The 19,721-nt window shown below is 68.4% G+C and overlaps 3 protein-coding genes across 7 annotated transcripts; 2 read left to right on the top strand and 1 right to left on the bottom strand.

Annotated features, from left to right (window-relative positions):
* The first annotated feature begins 62 nt into the window (after positions 1 to 62).
* On the top strand, positions 63 to 9,003 carry THOP1 (thimet oligopeptidase 1). 2 transcript variants are annotated; one of them, XM_064174766.1, is made up of 13 exons: positions 64 to 423; positions 1,377 to 1,580; positions 1,809 to 1,957; positions 2,646 to 2,753; positions 3,397 to 3,499; positions 3,650 to 3,810; positions 3,929 to 4,064; positions 4,154 to 4,520; positions 5,363 to 5,564; positions 6,131 to 6,317; positions 6,744 to 6,872; positions 7,474 to 7,610; positions 8,174 to 9,003. In XM_064174766.1, the coding sequence occupies exons 1-13, from the start codon at positions 276 to 278 to the stop codon at positions 8,330 to 8,332; spliced, it is 2,190 nt and encodes a 729-aa protein (XP_064030836.1). In that variant the 5' UTR covers positions 64 to 275; the 3' UTR covers positions 8,333 to 9,003. The 2 variants fall into 2 exon arrangements, with proteins under 2 accessions (XP_064030837.1, XP_064030836.1); XM_064174767.1 differs by lacking the exon at positions 6,744 to 6,872 and having other exon boundaries at positions 63 to 423.
* A 2,144-nt stretch (positions 9,004 to 11,147) lies between these two features.
* Positions 11,148 to 12,755, bottom strand: LOC135192269 (inactive serine/threonine-protein kinase PLK5-like). The gene is made up of 7 exons (XM_064175270.1): positions 12,582 to 12,755; positions 12,230 to 12,337; positions 11,997 to 12,113; positions 11,791 to 11,920; positions 11,627 to 11,714; positions 11,412 to 11,507; positions 11,148 to 11,342 (listed from the first exon to the last, which is right to left on the bottom strand). Exons 1-7 carry the CDS (start codon positions 12,675 to 12,677, stop codon positions 11,198 to 11,200), a joined length of 780 nt encoding a protein of 259 aa, XP_064031340.1. The 5' UTR covers positions 12,678 to 12,755; the 3' UTR covers positions 11,148 to 11,197.
* A 730-nt stretch (positions 12,756 to 13,485) lies between these two features.
* On the top strand, positions 13,486 to 19,420 carry ADAMTSL5 (ADAMTS like 5). Of its 4 annotated transcripts, XM_064175266.1 has the most exons (12): positions 13,486 to 13,636; positions 14,996 to 15,065; positions 15,148 to 15,293; positions 15,653 to 15,713; positions 16,047 to 16,155; positions 16,257 to 16,384; positions 16,464 to 16,587; positions 17,221 to 17,304; positions 17,902 to 18,065; positions 18,147 to 18,390; positions 18,669 to 18,740; positions 18,826 to 19,420. In XM_064175266.1, the coding sequence occupies exons 1-12, from the start codon at positions 13,566 to 13,568 to the stop codon at positions 19,137 to 19,139; spliced, it is 1,587 nt and encodes a 528-aa protein (XP_064031336.1). In that variant the 5' UTR covers positions 13,486 to 13,565; the 3' UTR covers positions 19,140 to 19,420. The 4 variants fall into 4 exon arrangements, with proteins under 4 accessions (XP_064031336.1, XP_064031335.1, XP_064031337.1 ...); XM_064175265.1 differs by having other exon boundaries at positions 18,669 to 19,420; XM_064175267.1 differs by lacking the exons at positions 15,148 to 15,293; positions 16,257 to 16,384 and having other exon boundaries at positions 18,669 to 19,420.
* The last annotated feature ends 301 nt before the right edge of the window (positions 19,421 to 19,721 follow it).

Below are 19,721 nucleotides of genomic sequence, written 5' to 3'. Positions count from 1 at the left end.
TGCGGGCCGTGCGCATGCGCGCCTCGCGGGGCTCGGGGGCGGGACCGGAGGGTTTGGCTCCGCCCTGGGCCCGACCATAGAGACGGGGGCGTTGCCATGGGAACGGGCAGGAGGGCGGCTCGGCCGCGCCGCTGCTCCGGCCGCGATCCGCTCCCGGGGTACTGCCGGAGCCACTGGGGCCGAGCCCGGGACAGCGATGGGATGGGTTCGGCTCCCTCCAGCCTTGGGTGCGGTGAAGGGAAGCGGAGTGCGGCCTAGTCCTCCACGCTCCCAGAATGCCCCTGAGCGGCCGCTCTCTCCTCCCCGCCTCGCTGGTTGGGGCACATGCTCGGTGCGTGGGGCCGGAGCGGTCTCGTCCCGGCCTCGTCAGCAGCCTGGGGCCTCCCGGTCCCCGCGGCACCCCCGGCATGGCCCCCCCCACAGGTACCGGGCGGCAGGGGGGGGCAGCTGAGCGGCGGCGGGGGCGGGGAGCAGCGGGGCCGAGGATCTGGCACGGCCTGGCCGTGGGAGGCAGAGGAGGGAGCCGGGGGAGGGCTGCGCGGGAGGCCGCGGGCGGCAGCAGCCTGCGCTGTCCCCTCCGTGTCCCGTAGCTCCTGCCCGGGCTGGGCACAGCCGTTTGCAGCCCTCCCCCTCCCCTCGTGGGCCGCGGCACCTGCCGGGGCATGGCCGGGAGGGGGTCAGGTTTCCGCGGGGGGGTTGCCGTGGCCGAGAGGGCACAGAGCGCTCGGGGAACGATCTGCCTGCTGCCTGCCTGCTTGCTGCTGCCTGCCTGCTTGCTGCTGCCTGCCTGCCTGCTGCCTGCCTGCTGCTGCCTGCCTGCTGCTGCCTGCCCGCTGCTGCCTGCCTGCTTGCTGCTGCCTGCCTGCCTGCTGCTGCCTGCCTGCTGCTGCCTGCCCGCTGCTGCCTGCCCGCTGCTGCCTGCCTGCTTGCTGCTGCCTGCCTGCTTGCTGCTGCCTGCCTGCTGCTGCCTGCCTGCTGCTGCCTGCCTGCTGCCTGCCTGCCTGCTGCTGCCTGCCTGCTGCTGCCTGCCTGCTGCTGCCTGCCCGCTGCTGCCTGCCCGCTGCTGCCTGCCTGCTTGCTGCTGCCTGCCTGCTTGCTGCTGCCTGCCTGCTGCTGCCTGCCTGCTGCTGCCTGCCTGCTGCTGCCTGCCCGCTGCTGCCTGCCCGCTGCTGCCTGCTGCTGTCTGCCCGCTGCTGCCTGCCCGCTGCTGCCTGCCCGCTGCTGCCTGCCTGCTGCCTGCTGCTGCCTGCCTGCTGCTGCCTGCCGGCTCGGCGGCTCCCCGCGGTGCTTTCGGCAGGCTTTAGCTCTGCAGCTGCGGTTCGGTTCCCTCCCAGCTCGCTGCAGAGCGGATCTCACCCAGAGCTCTTCCTGCCCAGGCAGCGTCGTGGGCAGCCGCAGCCCCGGGCTGGCGGCGAACCGGCTGAGGTGGGACCTGACTGCCGAGCAGATCGAGAGCATGGCCGCGGAGCTGACCGAGCGGACCAAGCTGGTGTACGACCGAGTGGGCGCCCAGGAGCGGGGGGAGGTGTCCTATGAGAACACCCTGAAGGCGCTGGCGGATGTGGAGGTGGAGTACACAGGTGTGTGTGCGCTGGGGGGAGCCCTGCCTGGCGTCAGCGCAGCTGGCACCGAGCTGGCAGCAGTGAGGAGCTGCCGGAGGGCAGCAGAGCCCTGCAGGGGGACCTGGGCGGGCAGAGGCCAAGGGGGTGAGACTGAACGAGGCCAAGGGCAGGGTTCACAACAACCCCACTGCATTGCCCTCCCCCAGTGCCTCTCCCTCCCCCCCCAGTGCCTCCCTCTCTCCCCAGTCCGTCGGAACATGCTGGACTTCCCCCAGCACGTCTCTCCCTGCAAGGACATCCGAGCAGCCAGCACTGAGGCTGACAAGAAGCTCTCTGAGTTCGATGTGGAGATGAGCATGAGGCAGGATGTGTACCAGAGGATTGTCTGGCTCCAGGTGAGCTCTGCCAGGCTGCTGCCCGCTCTCAGCAGGGCACTGGAACCTCCTGGGCACGCAGCAAGTTCTGTTCCCTGGGCCCAGGAGGGGTCTGGAGAGCAAATCTTGGGAGGTGATGCTGAGGGAGCCTGAAGGGAAGGAGAAGGCTGAGGGAGACCTCCTTGCTCTCTGTAGCTGCCTGGAAGGAGGCTGAAGAGAGGCCCAAGGTGGCCTCTCCTCCCAGGTAGCTGACAGCAGGACCAGGGCAGGGTTAGCTTGGGGAGAAGGAACAGCTTTGGCCAGGGGTTGGCAGAGGCTGCCCAGGGAGGTATCAGAGTCCCCATCCTCAGAGCCTCCTTTCACCCAGCACAGGGCTGGGTGCTGCCATGGGGAAGGGCTCTGCTCTCAGGTGAGGCCTGGCAGAGGTCTCTGCTCCCTCCTCTGCCAGGCTGTGATGGTTTGGGGGTTGCCCTAAGCTGGTCCTGAGCATCTCCAGGGAGGCTGTGGGGCACAGAAGCACCCAATGTGATCTTTGATCTTTGATCACATTGAGTGCTTCTGTGCCCCACAGCCTCCCTGGGCAAACCTGTGCCAGCCTTCCTGTGGGGTGTGGGTCTCTGTGGTGCCAATCTCCTGCCCCCAGGTCCTGTTCTGGGGGTGCTGTGCCAGCCTTGCTCCCCCCCCGAGCTGCTGGGGTCTGTTTTAACAGGAGAAAGCAGAAAGTGCTTCCCTCAAGCCTGAAGCCAGGAGGTACCTGGAAAGGTTGATCAAGCTGGGCAGAAGGAATGGTCTGCACCTCCCTGAGGAGACACAGGAGGTGAGGGCACAGAGCTGCAGGCAGAGCAGAGCCAGAGGAGGCCTGGCAGGAGCAGAGGGCAGGGCAGGCTCAGGCTCCTGCAGCTTCCCCCTGGTTGCTGTGGCTCTGGCTGGCCTCATGCCCCCTTTTGTCCTCTTCCTTTCCACGCTGACCCTTCCAAAGCTGGGGTGGGGCTGACACTGCAGCTGCTGGGGGGCTTCTGGGGGGCTGGAATGGCAGAGCTGGAAGCAGCATCCCCCATCCAAAGGGGCAGCTGGGGGGAGGGTCCCTGCCTGGGGCTGGGGTGAGAGTGCTGGGTGGGGACTGAGCTGCTCAGGGCCTCCCTCCTGCCGCAGCGCAGCGAAGGAGCTGGAAGGAGGCAGGAAAGGAGGGCAGGGGAGGTTGTTGCTAGACACCTGCAGGCCCTGGGCTGGCAGGGAGCTTGCTGAGCTGGCTGCTTCCCTACCAGGTGTGCTCAGAGGGAGCCTGTGCCAGGCTGGGGGGCTCAGTGCCTGGCTGCAGTTAATTCTGCAGCGTGGCACTGGAGAGGCTGCCAAGGGGCAGGCCTGGGGGCAGCTGAGCAGGCAGGCTGCTGGCTGCAGGTGGCCAGAGGAGCTCGTTGCCATCTCCCTCCTTTGGGCTGACTCTTCCCTCCCGGTGGCAGCAAATCAAAGCCATCAAGAAGAAGCTGAGTGTGCTCTGCATAGACTTCAACAAGAACCTCAACGAGGACACCACCTACCTGCCCTTCTCCAGGGAGGAGCTGGGTAGGGAGCAGCTTCTGCAGGGGGAGGGGGGGGGTTTAACTCTCTGCCAGTGCTGGGCCCCCAGTGCCTGCACCCCTCTGGCCACAGGAGCTCTGCTGCTGTGCAGACCTGAGGCCCCCATCAGGCCCTGTCTGCTTTGCCTTCTCCCAGGGGGGCTCCCGGAGGACTTCCTCAACTCCCTGGAGAAGACAGAGGATGGCAAACTGAAGGTCACCCTGAAGTACCCTCACTACTTCCCTCTGCTGAAGAAGTGCTACGTGCCTGAGACCAGGAGGAGGGTGGAGGAGATGTTCAACTCCAGGTGCAAAGAGGTAGGGGAAGCTCTGCTGCTGCCAGCTCAGCTCCGGGGGCCTGGGCAGGCGGCGGAGCCTTCCCCCCGCGCCCTCCTTCCCTCCCCCCTGCCTAACCCCTGCCCCTCTTGCTTTGCAGGAGAACTGCCTGATCCTGAAGGAGCTGGTGGACCTGAGGGCTCAGAAGGCCAAGCTGCTGGGCTTCAGCACCCACGCAGACTTCGTGCTGGAGATGAACATGGCCAAGAGCAGCCAGGCTGTGGCCACCTTCCTGGGTAGGGCTGGAGCGGAGCCAGCCCTGGGCTGCTGCTGCTGCTGCTGCTGCCCCCAGCACTCAGTCCTGCTCTGCTGGGCTCCTTTCTAGATGAGCTGGCCCAGAAGCTGAAGCCCCTTGGGGAGAAGGAGAGGGCTGTGATCCTGGAGCTGAAGCAGCAGGAGTGTGAGAGGCGCGGGCTGGCCTTCGACGCGCGCATCAACGCCTGGGACATGCGCTACTACATGAACCAGGTGGAGGAGACCAAGTACAGCGTGGACCAGAACCTGCTCAAGGAGTTCTTCCCCATGCAGGTGGTCACCACAGGCCTCTTGGCCATCTACCAGGAGCTGCTGGGGCTCAGCTTCCAGCTGGAGGAGAAGGCTGAGGTGTGGCACGAGGACGTGCAGCTCTACACCGTGAAGGACTCCTCCTCCGGGGAGGTCATTGGGAAGTTCTACCTGGACCTCTACCCACGGTGAGGGGGAGGGGAGGGAGGAGGGGGTGGGGAAGGGGAGAGAGGAGGGGTGGGGAAGGGGAGAGAAGGGTTGGGGAGAGAGGAGAGAAGGATTGGGGAAGAGAAGGGTTGGGGGAGAGGAGAGAGAAGGGTTGAGGAGAGGGGTGGGGGAAGGGGAGAGAAGGGTGGGGGAGGAGGGAGAGGGATGGCGGAAGAGGGAAGAAGGATTGGGGAGAGGAGCAGGGGAAGAGGGGGAGAAGAGTGGGGGAAGAGGAGGAGAAGGGTTGGGGGAAGAGGGGAAGAAGGATTGGAGGAGAGCAGTGGTGGAAGAGTGGGGAGAGGGAAGGGGAAAGAGGGGCTGGGGAGGAGGGGAGAGAGGTTGAGGAAGGAGTGAGAGGGGTTGGGGAAGAGGAGGGGAGAGAGGCTGGAGGAGGTGGGGGAGAGGGCTTGGGGGGGGGAGGACCCCCAGGAGCTTCTCCTCTGGGAGTTGTGGCTGCTGAGCCTGCAGGAGGGAAGGCTCCAGGGAGAGCTCGGAGCAGCCTTCAGTAGCTGAAGGATGCTGCAGGAGAGCTGTGGGGAGGGACTTTGGCCAAGGGCTGGCAGTGCCAATGGCTTTGAGCTGGGAGAGGAGAGGGGGAGGGTGGGCAGAGGCTGGCACAGGTCTGCCCAGGGAGGTGTTCAGCACCAGGCTGGATCAGGCCCTGAGCACCCAGTGCTGCTGTGAGCTGCCCCTGTGCCCATGCCAGGGAAGGTTGGCACCGACCTACCCAACCCACAACTGCCTCTGGGAGGGGAGAGGAGGAGTGAAGTGAGGTGGGTGCCAACTGCTCCCTCTACCCCTTCCTGCCTTGTGCCCACCTTAGGGAAGGGAAGTATGGGCATGCTGCCTGCTTTGGCCTGCAGCCAGGCTGCCTCCTGCCCGACTCCAGCCGCCAGATCTCAGTGGCTGCCATGGTTGCCAACTTCACCAAGCCCACCCCAGATGCCCCTTCCCTGCTGCAGCACGACGAGGTGGAGACCTACTTCCATGAGTTTGGGCACGTCATGCACCAGCTCTGCTCTCAGGTGAGGCCTGGCAGAGGTCCCTGCCCCCTGCTCTGCCAGGCTGAGATGGTTTGGGGGTTGCCCTAAGCTGGTCCTGGGCATCTTCAGGGAGGTTGGGGGGCACAGAAGCACCCAATGTGATCGAAGATCACATTGGGTGCTTCTGTGCCCCCCAACCTCCCTGAGCAAACCTGTGCCAGCCTCTCCTCACCCTCACTTCTTCCTCTGTGCCCCCCAACCTCCCTGAGCAAACCTGTGCCAGCCTCTCCTCACCCTCACTTCTTCCTCTGTGCCCCCCAACCTCCCTGGGCAAACCTGTGCCAGCCTCTCCTCACCCTCACTTCTTCCTCTGTGCCCCACAACCTCCCTGGGCAAACCTGTGCCAGCCTCTCCTCACCCTCACTTCTTCCTCTGTGCCCCACAACCTCCCTAGAGATGCTCAGGACCAGGCTGGATGAGGCCCTTGAGTGACCTCTTCTAGTAGGAGCTTTCCCTACCCCTTCAGCTGGCTCAGCTGTGAGCTCCCTTCCCAACCCCTGTTCCCTGCTGGGCAAGCTGCCAGCTGTGCCCACTCTGTTGTCCCCTAGGCTGAGTTTGCCATGTTCAGTGGCACCCACGTGGAGAGGGACTTTGTGGAGGCTCCTTCCCAGATGCTGGAGAATTGGGTGTGGGAGAAGGAGCCTCTGCTGAGGATGTCTGGGCACTACAGGACTGGCAGCCCCATCCCTGACCAGCTGCTGGAGAAGCTCATCAAGTCCAGGCAGGCAAACACCGGTGGGTACAGCTGGCACTAGATGGCCTCGGTGCCCTCACCCAGAGCATGGCTCTCAGTGGCTCCGTGGCCAAGTGGAGGCCAAGGGCAAGCAGAAGCCCTCAGGGATCAGTCCTGGCACCAGTTTTGTTCAACATCCTTGTGGGTGCTGTGGGCAAGAGGCACTGAGTGCAAGTTTGCTGCCCACACCAAGCTGTGTGGTGCAGCAGCCAGGCTGGAGGGCAGGGATGCCAGCCCTGGGCAGGCTGCAGAGGTGGGCACAGGCCAAGCTCAGGAGGTTCTTCCGTCCCATTTGGTGCTTCTGTGCTCCACAACCTCCCTGGAGGTGCTCAGCACCAGGCTGGCTCAGGCCCTGAGCACACTCTGCCCGTGGGAGGTGCCCCTGTGCCATCCTTGGAGCCCTCATTTCACCTCCTTGCTGCCACCAGGACTCTTCAACCTGCGCCAGATCGTCCTGGCCAAGGTGGACCAGGCCCTGCACACCCAGACCAAGGCTGACCCCGTGGAGGTGTTTGCCCAGCTCTGTGAGGAGGTGCTGGGGGTCCCTGCCACCCCAGGTACCCAGGCATGCCAGGGCAGGGGGCCAGGAGGTCTCACTCATTCTCTCCGGGCCTGGCATGCAAGCTTGGCTCAAGCAGGTCCTGCTGCAGGTTGAGGCTGCAGCCTGGCATGGTGGGGGGGGCAGCTGGAGGTGGCCCAGGGTGGGCAGCTTGGGGTGGCCTAGTGGAGGACAGCTGGAGGTGGCCCAGTGGAGTCAGTCAGGTGGAGGTGGCCCAGGGGGGGCAGTTTGGCTGGCAGTGGCCCGGGGGGGGCAGCTTGACTGGCAGTGGCCCAGGGGGGCAGTTGGCTGGCAGTGGCCCAGCGGGGGCAGTTGGCAGTGGCCCGGAGGGGGCAGTTGGCTGGCAGTGGCCCGGGGGGGGGCAGTTGGCAGTGCCCCGGGGGATGCAGTTGGCAGTGCCCCGGGGGTGCAGTTGGCTGCAGGCAGAGCAGGGCTGAGCCCATCCTGAAGCACCTGGGAAATCCTTCCCTGTTCCCCCCGCGGCTGGGAAGGAGCTGGAACCAGCTGGCAGTGCCCAGTGCCTGCCCTGCACAGGGCTGGGCTCTTCTCTCCCGTTGCTCCTGACCCTGTGGGCACTGAGCCCTTGCCCCTGCCCCCAGGCACCAACATGCCAGCCACCTTCGGGCACCTGGCGGGCGGCTACGACGCGCAGTACTATGGCTACCTGTGGAGCGAGGTCTACTCCATGGACATGTTCCACACCCGCTTCAAGCAGGAGGGCATCATGAACTGCAAGGTGGGCACGGGAGCTTGGCAGCCTCTGGCCTGGCAGCAGGGCAGCAGCAGGGCTGCAGCGTGGGCAGGAGGGTGGCAGTGTCAGCAGCAGGGTGGCAGCCCTGCAGCTCTGTCTCTTCCTGCAGGGGGGCATGGACTACAGGAGCTGCAGCCTGTGCCCTGGGAGCTCCCTGGAGGGGGGCAGTGTGGGCAGCAGCGTGGGCAGGGAGGGCAGCAGCATGGGCAGGAGGGCGGCAGGGTGGGCAGGAAGGCAGCAGCGTGGACAGGAGGGCGACAGGGTGGGCAGGAAGGCAGCAGGGTGGCAGCGTGGGCAGGAGGGCGGCAGCGTGGGCAGGAGGGCAGCAGGGTGGCAGCGTGGGCAGGAGGGCAGCAGGGTGGCAGCATGGGCAGGAGGGCGACAGGGTGGGCAGGAAGGCAGGAGGGTGGCAGCGTGGGCAGGAGGGTGGCAGCGTGGGCAGGAGGGCAGCAGCGTGGGCAGGAGGGCAGCAGGGTGGCAGTGTGGGCAGCAGGGTGGCAGCATGGGCAGGAGGGTGGCAGCGTGGGCAGCTCTGTCTCTGCCCGCAGGTGGGCATGGACTACAGGCAGTGCATCCTGCGCCCCGGGGGCTCCCTGGACGCCTCTGCCATGCTGCGGCGGTTCCTGGGCCGGGACCCCCAGCAGGATGCCTTCCTGGCCAGCAAGGGGCTGAGGGTGGAGAGCAACTCCCTGCCCTCGGCCTGCTGAGAAGCTGCTGCAGCCCTCCCCGAGCCCTGCCAGCTCCTTCGTCCCCGCTCCGGTCCCCCCGGGCCGGGCGCTGCTGTCCCCGGAGCGGCTCCTGCCCCCCGGGATGCTGCTCCCGGCGCTGGGCTCCGCCGCGGGCTCTGCGCTGCCTGCTCGCACTGCGCCCCGGGGGCCGCAGCCGGTCCCTGCCCCAGGCTCAGTTACCAGCTGGGGGGGAGGGGGAGGGGAAGTCCCCAGGTCTCAGATGCCCTCCTTGGAGGAAACGAGGCTCGGGGCTGGGCTTGTGCCCAGCTGGTGCCCAGCTTGTGCCCGGCTTGTGCCCGCAGACAGACAGCCTGAGGGGCTGCTGCCGTCAGGAGCTGCTCCCCCCCACCCCAGGGACCTGCTCCCCCCCCTGCGGAGCTGCTCTCCCTCCCCCTGGGACCTGCCTCCTACCCTGAGGAATTCCTCTCTCCACCAGAGACCCCCCCCAGACCCTCCCCACTCTGAGGAGCTGCTCTGCCCTCCCCGGGAGCTGCTCCCCACCCCAGGGATCTGCTCCCTCCAGCTCGGGAGCTGCTCCCTACCTTCCTTCCAGGGATCTCCGAGGATCTGCTCCCCCCCCGCAGGAGCTGCTCCCCCCCTGGCTGCCCCCGCGGGCAGCTGTGGCTGTGGAATAAAGCTGGGCAGTGCCAGCGCTGAGCCCTCTGCCCTTCCTGAGCGTCCTGCCCTGAGGCACTCAGCTGTCGCCGGGGGAGTGGCACACGCAGATGGCACTTCCCAGGGCAAGGGGGGGGGGGGGAGGGGGCATGGCCTGGCCCCCACCATGCTGCCAGGCCCTCGGCAGCCTGTGCCCAGAGCCAGCTTAGGGCAGGGCTGTGGCTGTGCTGCTCTCGTTGGCACCTGGGAGCCAGGGGAGGGCTGTGGGAAGAGGAGCAAAGGGGACAAGCTTCGACCAGCAGAGGTAGGTGCCAGGGGGTGAAAACACCCAGTGGGCATCGTGCCAGGCCTTCAGCTCTGGCTGGGTGTGGTGCTGGGCTGTGGAGGCCAAACCCTTTGCCCAGCCTTGGCAGCAGCCAGGATGTGCCACCTGCCCCCTCCCAGCTGCTCCCTTCTCCAGCAGAAGGCCTAAAAGCAGTGCCCATGTGGCAGGCTATGGTGTGGCAGGGCATAGTCTGTCTCCCTCTGCTCACCCCTCTGGTGCCCCAGCAGGCAGGAGGGCAGCTCTGGTGCCAGCTGTGGGTTGGGCACCCTCTGGGCAGAGGCTGAGGGAGCATGGAAGGGCACAGGGCAGGCAGGTTGCTGCCTTGGCATCGAGGGGAGCTGTGAGCTCCTGCCAGTGCCAGGGCTTTGTGGTGAGAAGGTGCTGAGGGCACTTTTTGGTGCCCCACGCCCCCCTCACTGCCCTCTGTGCCACCCTTTGGGGGCTGCAGGATCAGTCCCTGCAGCTGCTCAGTGGTCTAAGCACAGGGAGGGTGCCAGCAAGGGGCTGAGTGCCCACCCTGGCACCCAGGGCTGCAGGTGGGAGCTGCTGGCCCTGCCTGGCCCTGTGGTGCCCTCCCACCTGGGCTCCTCCCTTGGTTCCTGCTGCCCTCTGGGCTGTGGCGCTGGAGCAGCTTTGGCTTCCTTCGCCCCCAGTCCCGACCCCCCCCGGTGCCACAGGGCAGCTGGTGCCACCCCCCCTCGCTGCCCCCTCTCCTGCCCTGCCACACCAGACAGCCAAGTGGCTCCTTGGTGCCCGCTGGGGCCACGTCGAGCCTCTTGCCTGTGTGTGTGCCCCCCCGAGGGCACCCCCTGGTGCCAGGCGCTCAGCAGGTGGCACTGGGGCTGGTTTCAGAGTCCTGTGCTGAGCTCTCAGCTTCTCCTTCCACCTTCTGGGGGGGCAAAGAGCCGAGGCCGAGCAGAGCCCTCCCTGCGCTTCCTCCCTCCCCTTGCTGCCAGCAGTGCCAGGGCACCTTCGTGCCCCCTCCAAGTGCTACCCTGGGCACCTTTCCTCCCCCTCCCTCATCATCCTCTGCCCATCCCAGTTTGGAACCCAGAGGAGGCTTCCGCGGGGCTGAGCTCTTCAGGTTAACTCTTTTAAGGGCAAACTGCTCTGCGGTGCCCCTTTGTGCCAGTCACCATCCCCCTGCCCCCTTTGTGCCAGTCACCTCCCCCCTGCCACCCCTGCTGCTTCCCATGGCTGGATCCGAGTCAGTTCCTGGCACTTTCCCTCGGTGCCCGTTTGTGTCCTGCCAGCCCAGGGAGCTGCTGCTTCGCTGGGGAGGGGGAGAGGAGATGGCAGAGGGCACAGTGCCAGCACTGCCAACCCCTCCACCCCTCACCAGCAGTGCAGAGCTCTGCACAGCAGCTCCTGCCCCACCACGATGGGCACCCAGTGGCAGGCATGGGCTGGGAGCTTGGCTGGGGTGAAGCCCTGGGTGAGACGGGCAAGAGGCAGTGACTGGCACCCCCCACACATATACCCCCCCATGTGCCCACTGACCCCCCCCCACATATACCCCCCTATGTGCCCACTGGCACCCCCCCACACACACCCCCCCCTGTGCCCATTGACCCCACACACACCCATGTGCTCACTGACCCCACACACATACCCACCCCTGTGCCCACTGACCCCCCCACACATATACCCCCCCTCATGTGCCCACTGGCACCCCCCACACATATTACCCCCCCATGTGCCCACTGGCACCCCCCCACACACCCCCCTGTGCCCATTGACCCCACACACACCCATGTGCCCACTGAGCCCCCACACACATACCCACCCCTGTGCCCACAGACCCCTCCTCACACCCCCACCACGTGCCCGTGGGCGCTGTGCCCCCCACCTGGGTGAAGAAACTGTGCCCGAGTATGCCCTGCAGGCTGGGTCGTGCCGTGGGCTCAGGCTGCAGCATGTGGGCAATGAGCGCCTGGGCACGGGCTGAGAGCTGCGGGCACAGCTGGTACTGTGCCCCCCCGGATCTGCCGGTACAGCTCCTGCCTCTGGGCCGCCTCGAACGGAGCCCTGCCAGTCAGGGCCTCGTACCTGGGGGGGGTTGGCAGCTGAGAGGGGCATGGGGCAGCCCCCCCTGCCCGCCCTGTGGTGCCTGCTTACATGGCACAGCCCAGAGCCCAGATATCCGAGGGCACTCCGTGCCCCCTGCGGTCCAACACCTCTGGTGCCAGGTAATTGGGGGTCCCACACAGCACCCTGGGGGGGGGAAAAGGGTGGCACCCAGCCTGGCATCACCTCGGGGGGACAAGCAGGGTGGCACCCAGCCTGGCATCACCTCGAGGGGACAAGCAGGGTGGCACCACGACCCCACTCACCCCCAGCGCCGGCCCGGCGGTGCCAGCCGTTGTGCCAGCCCCAGGTCCCCAATCTTCACCTGCATCTTCTCGGTCACCAGGAAGTTGCCTGCAGAGGCAGATGAGCCCTGGGTGGGGGTGGGGTGGGCACCACCCTGCCAGCTGCCCAGCTGTGCCCCACGCACTCAGCTTGAGGTCCCGGTGGACGATGCCCTGCCCGTGGAGGTAGCTCAGCCCCGCGATGATCTGCTTCAGGTAGAACCTCACCTCCAGCCCCCGCAGCCTGCCCCGTGCCCGCAGGATGCCAGCCAGGGACTGGGGAAAGGCGCAAGGTGCCAGCCGGGAGCCTGCTGGAGCCCTGGCACGGGGGCGGTGCCAGCTGTTCACTCACCCCCCGGCTGCAGAGCTCCAGCAGCAGGTAGAGGTGGCCGCGGTCCGCGAAGTGCCCGTGCAGGCGGACGATGTGGCGGTGGCACAGGTGGCACAGCAGCTCACGTTCCCGCTCCACCTGCGGCACCCCCCCGGGTACACAGCCTTTGGGGGCACCAGGATGGCAGCAGGAAGGGGCAAAGGCAGGGCTGTGGGGTCCCCGTGGGCATCCCCCCACACCCCCCCCAGACTCACCCTCTCCCTGGTGCCCACCGCAGCGAGCCGAGCTCTGGGGATGACCTTTGCTGCGTAGACTTTGCCGCTTGCCAACTCTGCCAGCTGGTAGCAGCACCCAAAGGCGCCCTGCCGGGAGGATCCTGCTGAGCTGGGCAGCCTGGCACCCCGAGTGCCCATGTGCCGTTCCCAGGGGCGGGGGCGAGCAGCTCAGGGGACACCCAACTGGCTCCAGCATCTCCCCCGCTGCCTCAGTTTCCCTTTCGCCGGGGAGGGGCACGGAGGGTGCCCCGCAGGACACCTCGGACCGCCGGTGGGGTGTGATGCCACTCGGGGGTGCCCAGCGGGGCCGGGGGGGTGCTGAAGGATTTACCTCCCCCAGGAGCCGTCCTCGCTTGTAGAGCATCCCAGTGCCCGCGTCCTGGATGTACCTCCCCGGGAGCTCAGCGCCTTCGTGCCCAGGTGCCATCCTGCCCGCTCTGCAGTGCCCGCCGGCGGTGGAGGCACACCCCCTACCGCCCCGCCAGGTGCCACCCTAACCCCTTCGATGCCAGGCTGGAGCTGCCCTGCCCTGGGAGCCCTTAGGGTGCTGGGTTTGGGGGTGGGGGAACAGCACCGCCCAGCACCCTGATCTTTGCCAAGCGCCTGGCACCTCAAGACCCCCTCCTCGCCCCCTCCTCCCCCACCCCAGCAGATTGTTAGGTGGCACCGAACCCCCCCCCAGCAACTGGGGGCACGGAGCAGGATTGGACCAAGGGCTTGGGTCCTGTCTGCCCTTTGAGACAGCGCCTGGAGGGGGGCAAAGATGGCACCACCCCAAGGGACACTGGAGACAGGGGTGGCACCTGGAGGGGCATTGGGGACAAGGATGGCACCTGGAGGGGTACTGGGGATAGGGAGGTGCCAGCTGCTGGGGACACTGAGGGCATGGAGGGCACCTGGAGGGACACTGGGGACAAGGATGGCACCTCCCTGAGTGGCACAGGGGCCAGGGAGGTGCCAGCTGCTGGGGACTCTGAGGCTGCAGCCCAGCATCCGACCCCCGCCCGCCCCCCCCCAGGACCCCCCGCGCGCACCCCGAGCCCCTCCCGCGGGCCGGGCCCCAAAGGGTTAAGAGCGGCAGGGGAGGGCTCGGGCGCACCTTGGGGCTGGATATTAATAACGCGGCGGGGGGGGGGGGGGGGGAGGAGTTGTAGCGGGGGGGGGGAAGGAAAAAGTCTTCGCCCGACCCCCCCCAACACCGCCCCCCCCCGGCCTCCAACCCCACCCCCGGGAGCTGCGCAGGCGATGCCCAAACGTCCTGGGACACCGAACCGGGCCCGAGCCGCTGGGACCCCCCCGCGGCGACAGCAGCTGCATGGCCTCGGGGCGGGGGCAGGGAGGCCTCGTTCCCTGCGGGGACCCCCTCGGTGCCCCCCACGGTGCCAGGTAAGGTCTCGACTTTTTGCTTACCCCCCCCCCCGCTCCCCATTCCCTCTCCCCCTCCCCTCGCTCCCTCCGGGCTCAGCCCCCGTCCCTCCGGGGAAACTGAGGCACGCGGTGCCACCCCCGGGCACCCCCCGACCCTTACCAGGCTTCGGACCCCCCCCCCCCCCCCGCACACTCTAAGCTCCGGGGGTGGGGGTACCGCAATCGCTGCCCCCCAACATCCCCTGCGCTGCCGGGGGCGGCCGGGACGGGAGCCGCAGGAGCGGAGCGGCGGCAGGAAACCGACCGGGGCGGGGGATTCCCCGGCGGGGGCTGGCACCTGGGACCCCTGCGCCCTCCGGCACCTTCCCGCAGCCCCCCCCCGACCCCGCACCCCTCTGCTGTCCTTCTGCACCCTCCTGCACCCCTGCCCGACTGCACCCCGCGCTGCAGCCGCTGCACCTCCCCCCTGCACCTCCTTGCGCCCCCCCTGCACCCTCTAGACCCCCCCTGCACCCTTTAGACCCCCCCTGCACACCACTGCACCCTGCTTCAGCCCCCCCCCAAGCGCCTTGTACCCCTCCTGAGCCCTTTTGTGTAGCCCCTGGCGCCCCCCCTCTCCTGGCAGACCTCCCTTCTCTCTCCTCCGGCCCCTCCAAATCCCCGGGCGCCCCCCCCCCCCCCCCACTGCACCCTTTAGACCTTCCCGCACCCCCTTGCACCTTCCTCCGCCCCCCCCAAATCCCCTTGCACCCCCCTGCACTCCCCCCCGGCACACCCTTCTGTAGCCCCTGGCACCCTCCTGCAGCCCCCCCCCCCCCCCCCCATTGCACCCCCCCGCACCCCCGGACTGGGTGGGTTTGGATGTTCCAGGGTGAGGCAGTTTGGAACCCGAGCGGCGCCCCCTGCCCCCCCCCCCGCTGCCCCCCATCCTGCTCCCCCCTCGGCGGGGCCGGATCCTGCCCGGGGAGCGCCGCCGTGTGCGGCCCCCCCCCAGCACAGGTCTGGTCCTGCCCCGGCAGGCAGCGAGCCGAGCCCCGCTCCGCGCCGCGGGCAGGGGCTGAGGCGGTGGTGCCATCCCCTGTGCCCGCCGCCGCCTGGGCACGTGTGCAGGACGCGGCGCTGCCCACTCGGCCACACCCAGCTGCCTGGCACCGCATGGCCACCACGTGCCCCCAGCTGGTGCCCACTGGTGACAGGGACACGACCCCCCTCTTCTGTCACCTTGCCCTCATCTCATCTCCTTCCCCCGTACGGAGGTCCCCGTGGGGGGCACGGTGGTGGTGGCATCGTTGGCAGCACCTGGACGTGCCGCTGCCAGCCTGCCCCCACGCCCCCCCTTCGTGGGGACATTGCTCTGAGGGCTCTCTGCTCCCACAGGCGCTGGTGGCCGTGGTGGCTTCTTCTCCTGGCCTGGCTCAGCCTAGGCTGTGGTGTTGGCATGGCACAGGTGAGGGGTGAGGGCTGCCCGGTGCCACCTCCGGGCTGCTCGAGCCCAGCCCTGGCACCGACTGCCACCTTCCTCCACGCAGGGCCCAGCCCTGGGGACATCGATGCTGGCCCCTGAGCCCCCAGTCCCTGCTCAGTCCCAGGGCACCTGGGGGCCGTGGGCACCGTGGAGCTCCTGCTCCAGCTCCTGCGGGGATGGCGTTGCCCTGCGTGCCCGGAGGTGCCTGCGGTGAGTGGGGGCAGGGCAGCAGGGCCCCTCCCGAGGTGTCCCCACGTTCTTTGCAGCACCCAAACCCCGGGTGGCACCCAGATCCCTTGGCACCCTGACCAAACCCCATCTCGATGTGCTGGGGGGGAGCCAAACCTCGGCACCTCCCCCCCCGGGGTGCAGCCCTGGCAGGACGTGGCACTGTATGGGACACGGCGGTGCCCGCTGGGATGTGTCGGTCCCAGCCCAGCTGTGTCTTGGTGGCTCGGTGGTGCCCTTGCCCTGGACACAGGGAGAGCCCCGTGGGTGGCACAGGCTGCAGGCAGGGCTGTCTGGGCACAGCCTGCCCCGGCCCCACCACGCTGGTGCTGTGGCTGCAGGTCTGCAGGGGAGGAGCAGTGCCCAGGTGACCCCCGGCAGTATCGGCTCTGCCAGCTCCAGGTAAGCCTGAGGGCCGTGGCACGGCACAGCCAGCCCCAGCCCTGCCCTGCAGGGCTCCATCCTGCCCATCCCTTGGGGCTCCATCCCCATCCTGGGGGATTCCATTCCTAGCCCATGAGGTTCTGTCCTCAGCCCATCCCATGGCTCCATCCCACAGGGCTCCATCCCCATCCCATGGCTCCATCCCACAGAGCTCCATCCCCATCCCATGGCTCCATCCCCCAGAGCTCCATCCCCATCCCACGGAGCTCCATCCCCATCCCACGGAGCTCTATCCCCATCCCATGGGACTCCATCCCCACCCCACGGAGCTCCCCCCCGCTGCTCCCGCAGGACTGTCCCAGCGGCTCGGTGCCCTTCCGTGCCATGCAGTGCTCCCTCTACGACAACAAGCCCGTGCTGGGCACAGCCGCTCGCTACCACTGGGTGCCCTTCCACGGAGGTGAGTCCTCGGGTGGCAGACGGCACCAGCAGGCTGGCTGGGGAGGGGCTGCGGCTGCCGGCGGCGTCACCCTCTCTCCCCTGCCCGCTCGGCCCTGGCAGCCCCCAACGTCTGCGATCTCAACTGCTTGGCCGCGGGGCACAACTTCTACTACAGCTTCGGGCGGGTGCTGGACGGTACCAGCTGCGGCCCCGGCTCCGCGGACCTCTGCGTCGGTGGGCGCTGCCTGGTGGGTGCGCGGTCCCCAGCCCCTGGCACCTTCACTTCCGAGCCCCCCGACCCTGAGGCCGTGTCTCGGCTCCCCGCAGAGCGTGGGCTGCGACGGGATCCTGGGCTCGGGTGCCCAGCCTGACGCCTGCGGGCAGTGCGGCGGCGGCCACCGCGAGTGCCACTTCGTGCACAGGCTCTTCCAGGGCGCGGAGCCCTCCTCCGGTGAATGAACCTTTGCCCCGACCCCGCCAAGGGTGAATGCTTTGGCTCTTGGCTCCCCTGTCCTCCTGCCCCTCTCCGTGTCCCCAGGGCATCTCCCCTGGCACCCTGTGCCCTCTCCGTGTCCCCAGGGCATCGCCTCGGTCCCCTGGCCCCCTGTCCCCTCCCCGCCGCCGCTGGGACATCGACCCTGAGCCCTTCCTGTCCCCAGCGTGCAGGGACAGGGGCTCGGAGCTGACCCCTGGCTGGGGGCGCTTTGTCTCGCTGCAGAGGGCATCGCTCCTCTGGGGGGCTCGGGTGGGGGATCTCTGGGCACCCCTTGTGGTCCGTAGGATCCCCAGGGGTGTTTGGGAGTCCCTGGGTGGCGCCCAGGCTCTGCGTGTCCTTACCCAGTGTCCACGGGGTCCCAAGCCAGACTGCAGGGACAATGTGAGGTGGACAACCCCAGGTGGCACCTCAGGGTCCCCCCAGAGCCACCTTTGGGCGCCTTTAATGTCCTGGCTCTGGCTCCTGGGCTGGGGTTGCCCCAGTGGAGCTTCTCTGTGCTTGGTCCCCTCCTGTCCCATCCCTCCTTCCCCCAAGGCTGTGCCCAGGCTGTGCCCAGGCTCTGCTCTGACTCTGCCCCACCTCTGCCAGGTTATTTTGGGTACATGAACGTGACCAAGATCCCGGCTGGGGCCACCCACGTCAAGGTGACAGACAAGAGCCGCAACTACCTCGGTAGGACCTCTCCTGTCCGCGTCCTACTCAATCCCAGCGCAGCCCTGGCTGGTGCCACCCACGAGTGCGGGCAGGGCAGGGCAGGGCAAGGCAGGGAGTGGCTATGCCGTGCCAAGCCGAGCCGCGCCGAGCCCCCCCCGGCACAGGCTGTTTTCAGCACCGTGGGTTCAGCGAACGCGGCGGCGCCCGGGGCAGTTTTCCAGAGGTCACGGCCGTGGATTTTTGGGAAGGGCTGAGCTGGAGCGGGGCCAAACCAACCCCTCCCGGCCCAGGACCCCCCCCCGGATTCTCAGCCTGTCCCCGTCCCAAGGCATTCAGGGTCCTGTTCCCCACCGGGACCGGGACTTGGGGGCTTCGCGGGGGGAGGGAGTTGCACACCAGGGTTCGACTCCGGCCTGGGACCCAAGCCAGGACCGTCCAAGGGCGCAGCTTTCCGCCGAGCCCTGCCCGCAGCTCTCCCGGCCCACGCTGCCCTCCCCGCGCCGGGAGAGGCCCCCGGTGGGGGGACCCAGACGTCAGGGCCGCCCCCAGCCCGGCCCAGGGCGGGGGTCCCGGGGTCTGTGCGGGGCTCGGTGCTGGACACGCTGCCTCCCGCAGCGCTGATGCGGAGCGATGGCCGCTACGTGCTCAACGGGGACTGGGCCATCGCCTGGCCAGGGCCCTACCAAGCGGCTGGCACCCAACTGCTCTACACCCGCACCCCCGACGGCACCGAGACCCTGGAGGTGCCCGGGCCCACGGATGAGGATCTGCAGCTGATGGTGAGGGTGGCACGGGGCTGGGGGTCGCTGGCTCCTGGTCCCCGCCGCTCCCCGCCCTTAGCTCTGCCCCTGCCTGCACAGGTCCTGCTGCAGGAACCCAACCCTGGCATCGAGTACCAGTTCTGGCTGCCCCGCGGGCACACCCAGCGCGGCCGTGCCAGCGCCAGCCCCCTGCGGCAGCCCCAGCCCCGGGGGGCCGGCAGCCCCCCGCCCCCGGAGCCTCCGGTTACCCCAGCCCCGCTGCCGCCGCCGCGGGCTGAGGGCATCGCCACGGAGCCGCCGCCCAGAAGCCCTCCTGGCCAGAGCGGGGCCAGGGCTGCCGCAGGTGCCTGCTCCCCACCTGGGGGTCCCCACAGCCCCCTCTGCACCCTTGAGCTTTCTGCCGTGGGGGGCGTCCTGGAGAGCCCAGGGGGTCCCCAGGGGATGGGGACCATAAAAAAGGCTCCCCTGGCTCAGCCCTCCCCCGGAGCCCAGCAGGACCCCTCACTGCTCTCGGGGTACAGAGCCCTGATGCCCCCTCCCACAGCTGCAGGACCGGGGAGGGGGGCTGGGGGCTCTGCGTCTCCTCCTCCCCCCTAAACTGCTGCAGCTTTGCCCCCGCAGGGCGCTGCGGGCGGTGCCGCCCAGCCAAGGGACGCTCCCAGCGCATCTGGCACTTCTGCCACAGCGACTTCGGTGGGTGCCAGGGCTGGGAAGGGGGCATGGATGGACACCAGGGCACGTACCCAGCTCAGGCTGGCTCCCACCCTCTCCCCTTTAGTCTTCCAGGGCAGGATCCTGGCACGGCGCTCGGTGGGGCAGGAGACTCGTTACGAGGTGGAGGTGAAAACTCGGTACCGGCAGCGCTCCCCGCTGGTGGCCAGGGAGTACCTGTGGGTGCCCAACACCTGCGGCTGCCCCCCGCTCCGGGAGGGGGGCGAGTACCTGCTGATGGCCTGGCGCCACGTCAACCACGAGCAGACCCTCAACCGCGTCCTGCTGCGCCCCGACGGCTACGCCCGGCCCTGGACGCCCCGCGAGGAGCGGCTGGTACGGGAGGCGGCACGCAGCTGCCCCCAGCCCCAGCCGCCCTGAGCCCCCTCCCCTGCAGAAGGAGCAGACAGCAGGACCCCCCCCCCGGACACACACACGCCCCCCCCACCCCACGCCAAAGGAGAATTTAGGGGGCTGGGAATGCTTCAGCCGCGCACGGAGGGTGTGGAGGGGTCAGCACCCACCAAGCGAGCCCTCCCCCCACGTATCCTGCCCTGTGCCCCACGCTGGGCATCTTCGCTGCCCTTGGGGGGCGCTGGGGGGGGGCTGGAGAAAAGTGTTAATTTATTTTTCTGCAGAGAATAAAAGCTGCTTCCCCTCCCCCCCTGCCCCTGCCCAGCTGCAGCCAAGCCGGGGGCCACGCACCCTGCCCACCCCAGCCACCCCCAAGCTGCGGTGGGGGTCCCTTCTTGCGCCCCTGTGCTGAGCCCCCCCGGAGCAAAGCAGATGCCCAGCAGCCTGGTCCTGTGCCCAAGTTCTGCCTTTCCAGGTCGGGGACCTGTCCCTTATCTCCCTTCCGGTGGATGCCAGCAGGTCCCTGGCTGTGCCAGAGCCCCCTCGCCTGTAACCCAACCTTGCTGCTCGTGGGTGCCACCGTGGGGCCCACGCAGGGACAGGAATGTG

The sequence above is a fragment of the Pogoniulus pusillus genome, chromosome 41, assembly GCF_015220805.1.
Source record: "Pogoniulus pusillus isolate bPogPus1 chromosome 41, bPogPus1.pri, whole genome shotgun sequence".
NCBI lineage: Eukaryota > Metazoa > Chordata > Aves > Piciformes > Lybiidae > Pogoniulus > Pogoniulus pusillus.
This window is presented reverse-complemented; position numbering and strand designations above follow the sequence as displayed.